We start from the raw sequence: 17,691 nt of genomic DNA on the forward strand, positions 1-17,691 counted from the left end.
ATTTTCAAAAATTGTTGCGGTTTGCATCATAACGGCTTCTTAAAACTAGTATTGTTACATAAAGTTGTATCAAGTTGCTTGCAGCCTACGTCACCAGTGTTAGTTTAAATCAATTTTGACAAGTAGTTTGTGTGATCAACATAAGTAACAGCAAGTTCTTGATCGTGTAACAGCAACGTAAACAAATAAAAACTCCAATTTTGTTAGACATGATATGAAATGAATATATCACGACGAATATGATGGAGATAATTCAATGGCTGTACTGACTATCCTAACTTCAAAATGTTTCCGTTTTCGTCACTTAAAATAGATTCCTACACCACGACAATGGTAAGGTAAGTATATGGCCAAGTGCTGCTTACTCAGCAGCTCAGCTTATGTGCTCAACGCATAGAAAGCGACAAACTTCAAGCGACATCTGTCAAATATTAAAATACACACGTTCTTAAGGACACAGTTAGGTAGTCATGGAGCTGTCAAATTAAATGTCTGACGCAAAGCGAAGCGAAATTTCGTTGTGAACCTGACATCATGATATATGCTTTTACTCATATTTATACAACTGAAATAAAAGCATTCATCGAACTTTTCTGTCAAAGGCTATGTTTGAAGCAAAGCGAAGCAAGAGTAGAACATAAAAACACCTTTAATTTCAAAGACTTGATTACCCTGTACAAACTTGAAAAACAGCTGATTTTAATGGTTAACATTACAGTTGGAAGATTATTATATTGTAAACAATTTCATTGCCAATTCAAGCATAGACCTTAATTATATTGTGTTAAATATTAAAAATGACCAAAGTTGAAAATGGAGGAAAGCCCGATGTTAAGTCTGGAAAATCCGAAAAGGAGCGTTCCAATAAACGTGCTCATAAAAAAGAAAAGCAAAAGCCACAAACGAAGGTATGTTTGTTAGTGCCTTAGATTCTATTTAAATTGCTTATTTTACTAGCATATACATATAAATATACATATATATATATGGTCTTTTACTAATATCATAGATCATTATTCGACATTTGCCACCTACTATGACTGAGGAAGAGTTTCTGAAACAAATAGATCCACTGCCACCACATGATTTTTACTACTTCGCTGCACCCGATTGGTCTTTGGGATATGATGCTACCTGCCGGGCCTATATAACAATGAAGAACTATGACGATGTGTTTTTGTTTAGAGATCGATTTGATGGATACGTTTTTGTAGATTCCAAAGGCGCTGAGTATCCAGCTATCGTTGAGTTTGCACCATTCCAAGGACTCGTTAAAAATAAATCACGTAGAGTTGACAGTAAAGTGAACACCATTGAGCAAGAGTCGCATTATCAACAGTTTCTAACGAAGTTAGAAGAAGATCGAGAAGCTGCAAAAGGTGGTGAAAGCAAATTAGAATTTACTTTGGACCGCAAAAAAGAAGAGAAAATCACTTCAACACCGTTACTCCAGTATCTAGCCAATAAAAAAGAAAAGCGGCGTGAAGAGGCCAAACGGCGACAAGAGGAGAAGCGTCGCCAGCGCGATGACGACAAAGAAAAAAGAAAACAGGCACAATCTCAACAACAAGTAACAAAAATTATATCAAGTAACGAAGGTGGCGGTGGCAAAGGTGGAAATAAGTTGGCCAGTGGAAAGGAAAATATATCCGGTGAAAAGAGCAACCAGCAACAACCGCATGAAGAGGGCAAAAGCTCACGTTCCCAGAGGCGAGCTGAGCGCAATCAAAGAAGGCGAGAGGAATTTGAACGTAAACGACAAGAACGAGATCAAAGAGATAAAGGCGGCGATGGCAAGTCAAATCAAAATAATAATGTCGAATCTAATTTGGCCAACGATAAAAAAAGTCGAGAACAGCCACAACATGGAAATAAGTCAGATGATGGGAAGCAAGCACAACGTAAAGAAGGTGGAAAACGTTACAGTGAACGTCGGGAACGAGATAGAAATCGCAACCGCAAAGATAAAGAAAAAGAGAAGGCCAAGGATTCTTCAGTTGGCGATGAAGTGCTTAAAACCGAAAGTACGGCGTCAGAAGCTATAAGAGCTGCAGCCGCTGCCGCAGCTGCTGGCGGAGAAGCTATTGTTAGCGAGTCTGTTATGAATTTTATACGTAGTGTAGCAACCGCCAAGGAGTTTGTTCCCAAACATAAACAACAAGAAATGAAAGATAAGCAGAGAAAATTGTCTGACGAAAAAGATGACGAAAAGGAAGTTGAAACGAAACCGTCAATGGAAAGTCTGAAGAAATTTGATTCGAATGTAGAACCTGATACTCGTACGCCAAAACAAAGGGCTGCTGATGAACAGCGCCGTATTAGAAATAAGGTACTTGCACTATAGTCTTTAATGTACAAGATTTATATTATGTATATATTTGCAATTCAATATCTTTAAGGATCGTCCTTCGATTGCCATATATCAACCGAAAGCACGTTTACGTATTTCGGAAGAGCGTGATCCCAGTACATCTCAACCTCTGAGTAGTGGGAAGAGCGACACTCGTAGCAATCCTACATCTGATTGTGAAAGCGTAAAAAAAGAGGAAACGAGAACTAAAAAGGTGTCTCGTTATTCAGAGCGACGGGCAGAAAGACGTAACAATAAGGACAAACAAAAAACTTCGCCTGATCCCATTGAATCCGATCAAAAAGATGAAATGGAACAGCCCAAATCAATTGCAGCTGAAAATGAGGTTATTGAAACCCAAGATACAGCAAAATGCACTGAGGAATAAAAATTGTTTGAGTTGTTATCGGAATTTATAAAAAAAGATTTAAGTTTTAATTTTCAATATTGGCGATATCTTTCACAAATTACAATCATTTGAAATTTAGACCTTTCTGTATTGTTTTATTTTGATTAATGGTTTTAAATTCAAATAGTGCAAAGTTAGCCGACTACTGAAGTACTTCGGTTTACAATCATATGAATTTGAGTAATATATTTACTATTCGTAATATATTAAACATTTCATCTGAAGAAACATAACTAGGTATTATTGAATTTATGAATCTGTAATAAATATTGTAATTATCTTATTCGTGCTAATACTTCTATTTAACAATTGACATGCAGTCTGAAGATTTACCCTTGTTGTTGTTGTTGTTTTAACGGTTTCTCAATCCCCGTTAAGATGGCAAGGTATATCTGTGTTGTCGTCAACGTCATCTAACGCGAGGCCCAGGAAACGTGCTGTTTCGACGGGGTCGGACCAAAGGGAAAAGGGTGTTAGATGAGTGGGGTTGGTTGGGTATGCAAAGAGATGGTTGGAGTCTTGCGGGGGCTCGTGGCATGCTGGACATACATATATTTGGTATGTCAAGGTCTATTCTGGATAAGTAGGAGTTTAACCTGCAACAATATCCAGAACGAAGTTGCGCTAGGGTCACTCGCATTTCTCGCGGCAACTCGAGGTCTCGTCTGGGATGGGTGGTGGTTCGACTTCAAGAATGCCATTCCCGGGAAGGGAATCGGTGAAGGTGTTGATGGCTCCACTGTGAATGGCGGTCAGAACCTGTCGAAAGTCTGTTGCGTCTTCAGTCCGGTCGGCGTACTGAACGACGTCGTCGACGTAGTCGTCGGAATGACCTCTTGATGCTCCTAGGAGGTGGTTCCGCTCCAAGCAGATGGCTGGAACTGCTTGGAGAGGAGTTCATTATGCTCCTTAAGTGGGAGCATAAGCGTCACACTATGTAGGTGTTCAATGGGAGAAATCAAGAGGCATCTCGTCGTCGTTATTGTCTCAATGTCCTGCAGTAGCGTTGTGTGGTTGACTGTGTCAAAAGCCAACGCTACGAGGACCGTTCTCTCACAGGGTGGTTTATGGTTGAGGCCACGAACTATCTGAGCGTTTATGATGCTAAGTGCTGTGGTGGTGCTGTGCACTTTACGGAATCCATGCTGGTGGCTGGCTAGGCTCAGGTGGTGAATGAAGGTCGGGAGTAGCAAGGCCTCAAGTAACTTCACTACTGGCGAGAGGAGAGTTATCGGACGATAAGATTCGGCGGGAAGGTTTCAGTAGTGGGACCACTCTTCCGACTTTCCACACAACGGGTATTTGAAGAGTGGTCAGCGACACTTTGAGGCTCCCGTCGAGTCTAGATGCTTTAGCATTAGCATGTTAATTCCATCAGGGCCAATGGATTTAGAAGATTTTTATTTGTTGATGACATTCAGAACCTCCTTATCGGTGAAAGTGACTAATTGGCGCGCAGTCGTTTATCATTTTGCGCAGCTTTCGGCTAACACATCGCTTGGCTTTGTCTACCGAAGGGTGCAGTGTAAACTACTCGCGCACTTCTTCGGGTCCATTAATTGAACTTCAACTCGGTCGTTATGTCTCTTCGGGTTAGACAAACCCTTGACAGTAGCCCAAAGCTTACTCACACCAGTGGAGAGGTTGCAGTATTTCAGGTGCTCTATCCATTTCGTGCGCTTATGATGATTTACCATTCGCCGAATCTCCAAAATGAGATCCCTTATTCGGGGATCTCCGGGATCGGCATGGCATAAGGTGTCGCGCTCATTAGCTAAAACGGCTGCTTCTGCTGGGAAATAGGGCCAAATTCCACTATTCTTCCAGCCAGGATGAAGCGAGCGATAGCTGCTACGATCGACGTTTGCCAACGGATATGTCTGTTGGAATGGGTAAAGCGTTGAAGGTGTTCTCAGAAAATTCTGTGAAGCCGACCCAGCTTTGCTAAAGTTACCGAAGGGACGGTTGTCTACAGAAACATAATCGCAAGGTTTCTCGATCGATATAATTATGGGCAGATGGTCTGATGCGAGAGTTAGCATAGGTCGCCAGGTTATGATATTTATCAGACCACCACTAGCAATGGTAATATCGGGCGAGGTATTACAGGTGCCCATAACTTCGTCATTCATTGTGCAGAATGTCGAGTCGTCAATCTGTTCCGCCAGCTCCATCCCCCTACGATCATTTGACAGGCAGGAATGCCAAAGATCGTGGTGCGCTTTAAAGTCACCTAGACCAAACGGTTTTCACCACAAAGTAGCGCGCCTATATTCCGGTGATATCCTGTAGGACAACATGTAACTGGGGGTATGTATATATTAAATACTTCGAGCTCGACATCTCACTCCACTCACGTGTGGTGCGCAGGCCGGAACACGCCGGGAAGTGACACCAGCCATTGTAGGAATTGCACTTAACTGATGTAACGTTCCGACGTATGACGGTCTGACACACGGAAGAGACTGTGCGAGGAACCAAGAGTTGCTGATTGGTTCTCGCACGAGGATTGGAGAGGGAGCTTTGTTGCCTGTTTGAGCTTCTGGGGACCGTGGAGGTCCTCTGTTGCCCACTCGGGTGAGTGGCAGATTGTGCAGATTGCATAGCCGTAGAGGCTAATGTTGCAGTATTGCGTAGGAAAACCGGGGCCACGTAACTCATGGTCCACTCCCTGTGAGTCTTAAGGCCTAAGAAGATCTTAGGATGGCTCCATCCATTGCATGTATTACACCTGTCCGAAGTGGAGTTTGGATCGAGCCTTTTTGCGCAAACGCTCTGGTTGGACTCAATGCCAGCACGAGTCAGGAGGATACGGAGCTACCCTGCTGTAAGGCATCGCTCCAGTGACGACAAACACAGATTAACACTTACCGATCCAAACGGGGTTAAATCGCCGAAAAAAACAGCCCTTGGTCGGATGAAATCCGAGTCAATTCCGGTGCGTAGAACCGGCTGTCGTGGGAATTGAAGATTTCCCCCCCAAATATGTGGTTTTGCATGATCACCATGTAGTGAAAAAAGTTAAAGAAATTGGCAAGGAACATTTCGTACTCTCGTAATGTGCAGAGCTCTAAGAGGGGGAATAATTTAGGGGATACTTTGCCCCAACTTTATTCCGTTTTGGTATTAGGACATATCATTGCCAGAATTAGAGGCTCGGAATTTCATTAAAACATCTCACAGATTGATCAATATACAGTTTGTCAAGAAAATGTTTTGACATCTATTAATCTAGCGAAATTCAGAAATATTGCCAAGAAAATATATACTTTTTAATGGTTTTATTTCAATATTTGGTTTTATTTAACAAACAGATATAAATCGTAAGCCAATAATAGAAAGTACCGATACTCAATTTGAAAATAACACAAAAATAAGAAGCAAAAACAAAATAAACTTCAAACATTGCTGTAAAGAAAGTCCTTACATTTGCAGTTAATAGTTTTAAATTGAATATTTTAAAAAAGGAAATATATGAATTAGTACTTTGTATGACTGACCCGGGCATCTATAACATCTTGAAGTCTGCTTCTCATGGAATTAATCAAGTTTTGAACATCACAGCTCTGTTGTATCTTATACCATTCCTCTAAAACTACATTTTTGAGTTCTGTTCGACCTTTTGAGTGTCTTTTTGCAACTTTTTTATTCAAATACGCCCATAAGTTTTCTATTGGATTCATATCTGGACTTTCGGCCGGTGTATCCAATACTTTACTGCAATTAAAAAGAAGCCACATTCTCACCATGTGAGCTTTATACTTTAGGTCGTTGTCCTGGTAGAATTTAATCTGAGGTCTGTTACACTGTTTGTCAAATGGCGTTGCAAAATACTCAAATATTATCGTGCATCCATCTTATCCTCTATAAATACCAAATCACCCATTCCCTTGCTGGATATGCAACCCCACACCATGACTTTGCCAAATTTCACTGTTGGTATAATATTCCGCTTTTCCAGTGCTTTTATTGGACCCAGCATTGTAAGACAGCATAACCTTACTCTCATCGCAGAATATCACATCATTCCAGTAGCTGTCTGGTTGACGCATGTACCAGATAAAGAGATCCCCAACTCTCCTGTCACTGGAAATGTGAGAACCGCTCACCTACCGAACTTTGACAGTTGATTGGATTGGGTAGGTTTTGACGTTTTGTAATAGGAATGACTGGAACGGCCAGATTGAAATTATACCAAAAAAATTGTAAACGGAGGGACTTGTTGCCGCCGGTCAAGATCGTTAAAAAATACATATATAAAACAATGAGAATAAAAGAAATTTGATGCATAGCATAATTAAGTTTCAATTACCAATGATTAAAAACATTTATTAGTTGAGAACTAACAGGCGAAAACAGCGAGAGATAAGCGCTTTTCAATGTTAAATATTAAAAATTTGAGCAACAAATTACTCCAACTATGTACATATGTATGACTGATTGATGACTAATCCGTGTGTAACTACTCAGTGAGATAACGGTATATCAAACACGGAAGGTATTGCTCAGATTCCATCCATGTTAGTCAAAAAGATACTCTATTATTAAGAAGACATTCTTTCTTCTTTTCATAATTTTGCGCATTTTTGACACGAGGGTACATTATTTTTTGGAAAAGAATCTCTCCGAATTTCAGTACTACGCCTCACATCCACTTGTTCCTTAAAAATATGTATGTGCTGTCTATTCCTTTTAACGTAGTTGTTATCTTGATCATTTATATATGTATGTTCATACATATGTATACTATATGTCTGAGCGGTAGTACTTGTATTTTGTATGTCAGTGTACATGCGCATTTTATAGGCAACTGTACATATGTATGTGGAGGATGGAGTCATGTGTAGAAGTTCACGCAAGTGAGGAAAGTTCTCTGATTGCCATTCACTTGGGAGTGGCCAGAAACGATTCTTTTACATATGATTCAAGCAGCTCACGACTTCCGGTCTTTGACCAAGTATCCTCTGGGTAGCCTAAGAACATCCTTTTGAAGGTGAACTAAAGTGAGAAGAAACATCCCCTCCACAGCGTTGTGCGCTGGGTTTGGAACCCGCCACGAGAGACCCCGATTTTGATGACTACGATGGTAAACGCATTAAGGATGAAGATTTAAGGGCATGCAGCTGGAATGTCAGGTTCCTTAATTGAGAAGGTGCTGCTGCCCAGCTGGTTGATGTTCTCGTAAAAGTAAACGCTGACATCTGCACCGTCCAAGAAGTGCGATGGGCGGGACAAGGACAAAGACGAGTAGGTCCTTGCGACATTTTCTACAGAGGCCATATAAAGGAGCGCAGGTTTGGTGTGTGATTCTTGGTGGGAGAGAGACTCCGTCGCCGAGTACTATCATTCACTCCGGTGAATGAACGTCTAGCCACAATCCGCATCAAAGCGAGGTTCTTCGCTTATGAGAGATGCCCCCGCCACGATGTAAAAATCGTGAATGGCGACTTCACTGCCAGGGTGGGCAAAGAAGGTATCTTTGGCATTACGGTCGGTAAATTCAGGCTCCACAAGGAAACATCCCCAAATGAATCGAGGCTGATCGACTTCGCCGGGGCCCAAAATATGGTTATCTGTAGTACTAGATTCCAGCATAAGAAGATCCATCAAGCTACCTGGCTGTCTCCGGATCGAAAAACTACCAACCAGATCGATCATGTTGTGATAGACGGAAGACACGTCTCCAGTGTTTTAGATGTGCGTGCACTCCGAGGTCCTAACATCGATTCGGACCACTATCTTGTTGCAGCTAAGATACGCACCCGCCTCTGTGCAGCAAAAAACGCATGCCAACAAACACAAGGAATGTTCGACGTCGAGAAGTTGCAATCACAACGGACTACTCGGCTTGCACTCCTGCTCTCTGAGAGCACTCGTCAACAACTCGGTATAAGGGAACTGTGGGACGGCATTTCAAACTCCTTACGTACAGCTGCAACCGAAAATATTGGGTTTCAGAAAATGCAAAAGAACAGCTGGTACGACGAGGAGTGCCGTGTCGCTGCGGAGAGAAAACAGGCTGCCTACCTCGCAATACTACGATCGGCCACAACACGTGCGGGATGGGATAGATACCGAAAATTGAAGAGGGAAGCAAAACGCATTTGCAGGCAGAAAAGGAAAGAGGCCTAAATGCATGAGTACAAACAGCTCGATAAGCTGGCCGACAGAGGTAATGCTCGAAAATTTTACGAAAAGATGCGGCGACTTACAGAAGGTTTCAAGACCGGAGCATACTCCTGTAGAACCCCCAAAGGTGATCTAGCCACCGATGCCCAGAGTATACTTAGATTATGGAGGGAACACTTCTCCAGCCTGCTGAATGGCAGTGAACGCATAACACCAGGAGAAGGCGAACCCGATTCCCCAATCGATGACGATGGAGCAGACGTTCCATTACCCGGCCATGAAGAAGTTCGAATAGCAATTGCCCGCCTGAAGAACAACAAAGCGGCAGGGGCCGACGGATTACCGGCCGAGCTATTCAAACACGGCGGCGAAGAACTGATAAGGAGCATGCATCAGCTTCTTTGTAAAATATGGTCGGACGAAAGCATGCCCAACGATTGGAATCTAAGTGTGCTCTGCCCAATCCATAAAAAAGGAGACCCCACAATCTGCGCCAACTACCGTGGGATTAGCCTCCTCAACATCGCATATAAGGTTCTATCGAGCGTATTGTGTGAAAGATGATATTGATATCATCGGCCTCAACACCCGCGCCGTTAGTTCTGCTTTCTCCAGACTGGACAAGGAAGCAAAAGAAATGGGTTTGGCAGTGAAGGAGGGCAAGACGAAATATCTCCTGTCATCAAACAAACAGTCGTCGCACCCGCGACTTGGCACTCACGTCACTGTTGACAGTCATAACTTTGAAGTTGTAGATAATTTCGTCTATCTTGGAACCAGCGTAAACACCACCAACAATGTCAGCCTAGAAATCCAACGCAGGATAACTCTTGCCAACAGGTGCTACTTCGGACTAAGTAGGCAATTGAGAAGCAAAGTCCTCTCTCGACAAACAAAAACCAAACTCTATAAGTCACTCATTATTCCCGTCCTGCTATATGGTGCAGAGGCTTGGACGATGTCAACAACGGATGAGTCGACGTTGCGAGTTTTCGAGAGAAAAGTTCTGCGAAAGATTTATGGTCCTTTGCGCGTTGGCCACGGCGAATATCGCATTCGATGGAACGATGAGCTGTACGAGATATACGACGACATTGACATAGTTCAGCGAATTAAAAGACAGCGGCTACGCTGGCTAGGTCATGTTGTCCGGATGGACGAAAACACTCCAGCTCTGAAAGTATTCGACGTAGTACCCGCCGCGGGAAGCAGAGGAAGAGGAAGACCTCCACTCCGTTGGAAGGACCAAGTTGAGAATTGGCGCCACGTTGCCAAAAGAAGAAACGACTGGCGCGCTGTTGTTAACTCGGCTATAATCGCGTAAGCGGTGTCTACGCCAATTAAGAAGAAGAGTACATATGTATGTTCCAGAACGTTATTTGAAATAGACGCATAGGCGGCATACATATATTACGGTACTTTGGATTGCAAATGCGCCAATAAGCATATTAGCAGGAATAGAGGAAATATGAGGTCTGATCGTATTCTGCGAATATAGGGAAGAGAGGTAGGAACCGTTGGGTACTTTAAGAGCAATGAAAAGGTGCTCAATAAATCGTCTCATAAGGTTATAAGTTATATACATAGCGTTCAGAGTTGTATTTGCGTAAACTTATTTTAGTATGCAATCCAACAACAAATTTTTTAAACTAATATACAAATTTATGATTGTATGATTTTACGATGCTTTATGACACGTTGTGAGTACCCCATGTGTAAAAGTGAGTGAGCGTATTTCTCTAATAACAGTGCACTTTTATTTTGCAAATGAGTGAAGTCAGGTGCTTGCCCTTGCCCTCATACAACTAATTTCCGGATTTTCAAACATCCGGTTGACTTTAATATACATATGTATCTAATATTATACATATTGGTGATGTTATGAGAGGTACCTTCATTAAACTAAGAGAGCGTCTTTTTCGGTTAATAATATGTTGTAATGCCAAAAATAGATAAAATCAGGTCAATACAACCTCTATCTCCTATATACCTAGCATACGATTTTCTAACTTCCAGTATACCGTAAACTTACATATATTGCCCAATATGTAAGGTATCTACATATCTCAGAAAAATTAAAAAAATTATATACATATAAGTACATAAATGCATACTTACTGCTTCAAATATGATCTTTTGCAGTGTCAAAAATTAATACAACAAGACCATATCTTTCTCTGCTTTCTACTTGTATTTACCCTGCAAAGTTGTTTAGGTTGTTCAGTGAGTGATTTTTTAATGAAATGAAATGCAAAAGTTTTCTTAAAAGTTATATACATACATACATAAGTATGTACTTACTATCTGACCCCGCAGGCGTTGTCTTGCGTGAAATTATGTGTTTTGAAATGAAAAAAAAGTTGAATGTACTATATTTTGTGTTTAAATCATTTTTTTGCGAGTTTTCTAAATTTTTTTTCAATGTAGCGCAGCTTGATAAACAACATTTTTTGGTTTCTGTTCCGGTGCATAAATGTATAGACAAGATGGGTTTCGAACTTATGAACATGCCACTTAAAGCAGGCCATGTGAAAAACATGGCATTTCCAGATCTACGCCATATACTTCTAGCAACTAAGTATCTCTGTGTCCTGTTGATTGTCATTTCAAACTGAATAGGTTTGAACTGAAATGGCAAATCGTTGGAACTCAAAAGAATTCGTAGCACAAAGCATTCGGCGCACTTGTTTTCGATAGCTGCGCCACAATCAGTGGAGTTCCATTACAAAGTTTCCGCGCATGAAGATTTCGAAGCATAATAATGGCAGATCTAACTTTGAGACGCAAATGATGCAGCGGCATACCAAGCCTCTCCAAAGAACTTAGAAATTTTACTGGATAATTCACGGCTTCGTCTTCATTGTCAATATACGATAAAAAATGTCTTCGGCAATGTAATTTTTGTTCGTATCCCATAATTGACGCAGATTTGAAGGCTGATATGTTGAAATGATCATCGCGAAAAGTGTGCGAACTTCAGTGGCATGAGAAGTAGCTATCGCATCGTCCATCGTTTAATTCCAGCGATTATCATGAATTGTAATTCCTGGCATGCTTCTCAAAAAGTTGCACACCATTCCCAGTACGCAATGACTCAAATGAAGTTTAACCGCATACATTAATCAATAGCAACCGAATGTGGAAGCAATCGTCGTTTTTCGGGTGAATTTTTAAATTCATTCTAATGCATTAGTTGAGAACACACCTGAATGTCCATCTACTGGTTGGCCTTGTTTTCTGTGTAAACATTTCTTCGACGATGCATCCCATGTATAATATCAATGCACTTCCGAATAGAGTAATTTTCTCGCAAACGGATCTTTGACTCAAATCGAGAAAATACTCGTCAATGCCAATTTTGTTGTTGGCGGTGTTTCCGTTGGCTGTACTGTATTCTCTGGGTTGAAATACACAATTTGGCCTTCTCCAAATGAACTCCGAGATGCACAACGGTCGGAAAACGTTCATGAATTGCAAAAGTAAATATCCTACAAAGCGCATCATTGCAGTTCTTTTATTGGCCCATTTGATAATTTCTGATCTCATCTCGTTCACGGCCAATAACCGCCATGTTGCTTTCTTTGGTGACGTACTTGCAAACGTATTCGATCGATTTCACCAAACAGCCATACTCAACATTGATTTCGGTCTCTCTCTTTTTCGGCCTGCAAATACGTTTCGCTTTGCTCTTCAACTCACGGTATCTATCCCATCCTACACGTGTAGTGGTCGATCTTAAAGTTGCGAGGTAGGAAGTCTGTTTTCTTTCAGAAGCGACACGGCACTGCTCATCGTAACAGCTTATTTTTTGCATTGCCCGAAAACCAATAGTTTCGTTTGTAAGGAGCTTGAAATGTCGTCCCACAGTTCCCTTATACCGAGTTGTTAACGAGTGTTCTCAGACAGCAGGAGTGCAAGTCTAGTAGAAAATCGTTCTGCTGGCTGTTGTGATTTTAGCTTCTCGACGTCGAACCGAGTCCGAGTCGATGTTAGGACTTCGGAGCGTACGCACGTATAAAACACTGGAGAGGTGTCTTCCGTCTATCACAACATGATCAATATGGTTTCGAACTTTTCGATCTGGAGACAGCCAGGTAGCTTGATGAATTTTTCTGTCCTGGAATCTAGTACTACAAATAATATATTTCGGGTCGATCAACCTCAACCCAATTGGCGATGTTTCCTCATGGAGGCGGAATTTACCGACTGTTGTGCCAAAGATACCTTCCTTGCCCACCTTGGAGTTAAAGTCGCCAAGCACGATTTTGACATCGTGGGGGGATTGTGGGGATATGTTCATTCACCGGGGTAAATGACAAACTGGACGACGGAGTCACTTTTCTACCACCAATCTCACACCGAATTTGCGCTCCTTTATATGGCCTCTGTAATAAAGGACCTACTAGCCTCAGTCTTTGGCACGTCCATCGCATTTCCTAAACGGCGGCTATGTCAGTATTCACTCTAACGAGGACATTAACCAGCTAAGCAGCGGCATAATCCCAATTAAGGGACCGCACATTCCAGGTGCGTGCTCTTAATATAACGATTTAGTGCGTTTGCCATGGTCGTCATAAAAAAGGGGGTCTCTCATCCGAGGCTGATTGTGTCTCTACATTGGTAGTGTCTTCTTACGTGGAAGGTCCCAAAACCAGCGCACAACCTTGTGGAGGGGATGTTTTGCCTTCTCACTTTAGCTCGCCTTCAAACGGCTATTTTTTGGCTACCCAGAGAATACTTGGTCAAAGACATATATAAAAGAATCGTTTCTGGCCACTCCCAGGTGAATGGCAATCAGAGAACACATGACTCCATTCTCCGCTTTTAAATATGTATTATAATTATCGAATTTGTGGAAAAACAACTTCCTTTAACATTTTATGGCATTATCACAATTTCTATGGATTACCAATTATAAATAATATATTTTTTTGTCCATGGACCCTTTCTGTTTATCTTCTTCTTCTTTACTAGCGTAGAAACCGCTTACGAGGTTATCGCCGAGTTACCAACAGTGTCCCAGTCGTTTCTTCTTTTCTCCAGGTGGCGGCAATTGGAGATTTCAAGCGAGACTAGGTCTGCGGTACTAGGGTACTGTGTCGAATACTTTAAGAGCTGGAATGTTTTTGTCCATTCGGACGACATGACCTAGCCTGCGTAGCCGCTGTTTTTTAATTCGCTCAACTATGTCAATATCGTCGTATATCTCATACAGCTCATCGTTCCATCGAATGCGATATTCGCCGTGGCCAACGCGCAAAGGACCATATATCTTCTGCAGAACCTTTCTCTGGAAAACTGTATAGAGTTTGGTTTTTGTTCGCCGAGAGAGGACCTTACTTCTCAATAGCCTACTCAGTCCAAAGTTGCATCTGTTGACAAGAGTTATGTATTCTGCGTTGGATTTCGAGGCTGATATTGTTGCTGCTGTTAATGTTGGTTCCAAGATAGACAAAATTATCTACAACTTCAAAGTTGTGACTGTCAACAGTGACGTGAGAGCCAAGTCGCGAGTGCGACGACTGTTTGTATGATAGGAGATATTTTATCTTGCCCTCGTTTACCACCAGATTAATTTGCTACGATGCCTTATCCATTCTGTGGAAAGCAGAACTAACGGCAACTGCGCCGTTAAAAAAAAGTCAGTCAGTTTACATAGCCGTATTAGTTTTGCGAGGATAACAAATTCAGTCATCGGGGCATAAAGGCAGCTCCTTTTCGTGCTGTCAAAAGCAGCTTTGAAATATACGTTAATATTTTCCCAAATAAAATTCAGAAGGTTGGCAATTCTTTGACAGAACTTTTGAAGGTTGAGTTGATATCGATTAGACAGAATTTCAAAACTTCGGCCGAAATGCAGTTGGGTTGAAAACCATAATAGTGGGTATAATAATTATAATAAGTAGTAAAATAAATATTATAGTTTCTTTAATATGAAAAAATAAGACATATCTGTTTTATTGTTAAGAGTTTGTGTTACTTCATTTTCATTTGACATATTGTAGCTCGCAGGTAAGTTTTGATAAGTTTAGAGAAACTCCGCTCTCCACCAGCTACGGACACAGCAAGGGTTAGCAACCCCCATATTGCAGGAAATGAATGTAGTTATTTATAGCGATATCAATTAATTAATTTAAACAAATATAATTCGCAACGTTCAGTGCTGTAGTTTTACGAGCAATTTTTATACCAATAGATTCTACTTCGTTGCATAAATCTATATCCGTCAATCCGCCGAGAGTTAAAAACATTTATAATTTTTTAAATAAGCCTTAAAAATGGCTGTGAGTGTAAGAGTTTGCAGCTGATATATGCAAGTATATTAAATAAAAATCTAAGAGTTTTAATATCTTGTGTCAACTGACCGTATCCATCATCGATTGAAGACAATGTTTTATCAATAATGACAAAGTTGAAATTAAATTTAAAAATTAACTTAGCATTGCGAATTGGTTGATCTTCTAAAATGTTCGGTTAGACCCGAACTTAGCTCTCCCTTATTTGTATTATATGACCAAAGATGTGTTTTATGAGACGCTAAAGAGCGCCCCTTAACGTTGCGAAAAGACGGCATCTTTTGTAAAACAGTTAGAAAATTCAGCCACCATGGCGAAACCTCTCTAAATGGGTGAGACTGATCCACTTCGCAGGGGCCAAAATGATATTCTTCGTTGTACGAAATTCAAGCGAAAAAATTCATCAAACTACTTGACTGTCTCCGGATCAAATAATTTGAAACCATACCGATCATGTTGTGATAGATGGACGACATTTCTCCTTTGTCCTTAATGTCCATACGCTCCGAGGACCTAACATCGACTCGGATCACTATCTTGTTGTAGCGAAGATACGCGCCGCCGAAGTATGGCAAGGAAGCCCGTTAACAAAGAGAAGCTACTATCACAACCGGCAGCTAAACCGTTTTCTACTCGAAATGTACTCATCAGCAACTCGGTATAAGAGAACTGTCAAACGACATTTTAAGCTCTTCATTACAGCTGCAAGCGAAACCATTGTTTTTCGGAAATATCGAAAAAACGGCTGGTGTGAAAGGCGTAATTCTACGAAAATATTCGGCGATTAACGGAAAGTTTCAAGACCGGAGTATACTCTTGTAAGACCAAAAGAGGGTATCTAGTGGCTGGAGTTATGGAGAGAAAACTTCTCTATCCTACTGAACGGCAGTAAAAGTGTAACATCTGGAGATGGCGAACCCGATTCCCCAATCGATGATGATGGATTAGTTGTTCCATTGCCCGACCATAATGAGGTTCGAATAGCTATTACTCGTCGATTGACTGATGGGACAAGGACTGAGGCGAGTAGGTCCTAGTGACATTTACCACAGTGGCCATATAAAGAAGCGCAATTATGTGTAGGATTCGTGATGGGAGAGAGACTCCGTCACCAAGTACTGTCATTCACCTAGGTGGATGAAGGTCTACCCACAATCCACATCAAAGCGAAGTTCTTCAACATATCGCTGATTTGCGCCCACGCCCCGACGGAAGAGAAGTACGATGTGACCAAAGATGGCTTCTATGAGCGCTTGGAGCGCACCTATAAGAGCTGGGTAAGGAAGGTATCTGTGGCACAACAGTCGGTACATTAAGCATCCACTAGGAAACATCCCCAAATGGGTTGAACTGACCGACACGAAATATGGTTATCTGTAGTACTAAATACCATCATAAAAGATTCACCAAGCTACCTGGCTGTGTCCGGTTTGGAAAGTTCGAAACCAGATCGCACATGTTGTGATAGATGGACGACATGTTTTCAATCGATCGAACCACTTGTTACTTGCTGTAGCGAAGATGCGCGCCCACCTCTGTACGGCAAAGCACGCTCGACAGCAAAACAATTGCAACGAAACAATTGGTTTTCGGAAAATGCAAAAGAACAGGTGGTACGATGAGGAGTGCCGTGTCGCAGCGGAGAAAAGGCAGACTGCCTAGCTCACAACGTTACAGTCGACCACAACGCGTGCGGGATGGAATAGATACCGACAGTTGAAGAGGGAAGCGAGACGCATTTGCAGACAAAAAAAAAGAGAGAGGCCGAAATGCGTAAGTACGAATACGAAGAGTTTGACAAGCTGGCCGTCGGGGGTAATGCTCCAAATTCTACGAAAAGATGCGGCGGCTTACAGAAGGTTTCAAGACCGGAGCATACTCTTGTAGAACCCCAGAGGTGATTTAGTGACTGAGGCCCATAGCATACTCAAATTACGGAGAGAACAATTCTCCACCCTGCTGATAAGAACTGATAAGGAGCATGTATCAGCTTCTTTGTAAAAAATAGTCGGACGAAAGCATCAGAACGATTGGAATTTAAGTATACTCTGCACAATCCACAAAAGGGGAGACCCCACAATCTACGCCAGCTACCGTGGGATAAATCTTCTAAGTATCGCATATATGGTTCTGTCGAACGTATTGTGTGAAAGATTAAAGTCCACCGTCAACAAACTGAAAATACCCGTGAGAAGAGAATCGACACACATCACCTCTTCGTCGATTTCAAAGCTGTTTTTGACAACACGAAAAGGAGCTGTCTTTATTGCGCGATGTCTGAATTTGGTATGCCTGCAAAACTTATACGGCTGTGTAAACTGATGTTGAGCAATACCAAAAGCTCCGTCAGGATCGAGGAGGTCTGAAAAAATTCGACGCAATACCCGCCGGGGTAAGAAGAAGCGAATGGTGTGCTGTTGTTAACTCGACTATAATCGAGTAAGTGGTGTCTACGCCAGTAAAGAAGAAGAAGAATCTCACTTTGTCTTCATTATCTAAAGCTAAAA

General features: G+C 41.7%; 1 protein-coding gene across 2 annotated transcripts; it reads left to right on the forward strand.

Annotated features, from left to right (window-relative positions):
• Nucleotides 1-629: 629 nt before the first annotated feature.
• On the forward strand, nucleotides 630-3,052 carry LOC105225415 (regulator of nonsense transcripts 3B). Of its 2 annotated transcripts, XM_049450862.1 has the most exons (4): nucleotides 630-908; nucleotides 1,010-2,329; nucleotides 2,400-2,743; nucleotides 2,776-3,052. In XM_049450862.1, the coding sequence occupies exons 1-3, from the start codon at nucleotides 798-800 to the stop codon at nucleotides 2,736-2,738; spliced, it is 1,770 nt and encodes a 589-aa protein (XP_049306819.1). In that variant the 5' UTR covers nucleotides 630-797; the 3' UTR covers nucleotides 2,739-2,743; nucleotides 2,776-3,052. The 2 variants fall into 2 exon arrangements, with proteins under 2 accessions (XP_049306819.1, XP_011202156.2); XM_011203854.4 differs by having other exon boundaries at nucleotides 631-908; nucleotides 2,400-3,052.
• The last annotated feature ends 14,639 nt before the right edge of the window (nucleotides 3,053-17,691 follow it).

This window comes from Bactrocera dorsalis, chromosome 3 (genome assembly GCF_023373825.1).
Source record: "Bactrocera dorsalis isolate Fly_Bdor chromosome 3, ASM2337382v1, whole genome shotgun sequence".
NCBI lineage: Eukaryota > Metazoa > Arthropoda > Insecta > Diptera > Tephritidae > Bactrocera > Bactrocera dorsalis.

Coding starts and splice junctions, on each gene's coding strand:
- LOC105225415 (XM_049450862.1), top strand. CDS start 798: ATGACCAAAGTTGAAAATGGAGGAAAGCCCGATGTTAAGTCTGGAAAA. Junction 909..1,009: donor AGCAAAAGCCACAAACGAAG/GTATGTTTGTTA, acceptor CTAATATCATAG/ATCATTATTCGACATTTGCC. Junction 2,330..2,399: donor AGCGCCGTATTAGAAATAAG/GTACTTGCACTA, acceptor AATATCTTTAAG/GATCGTCCTTCGATTGCCAT.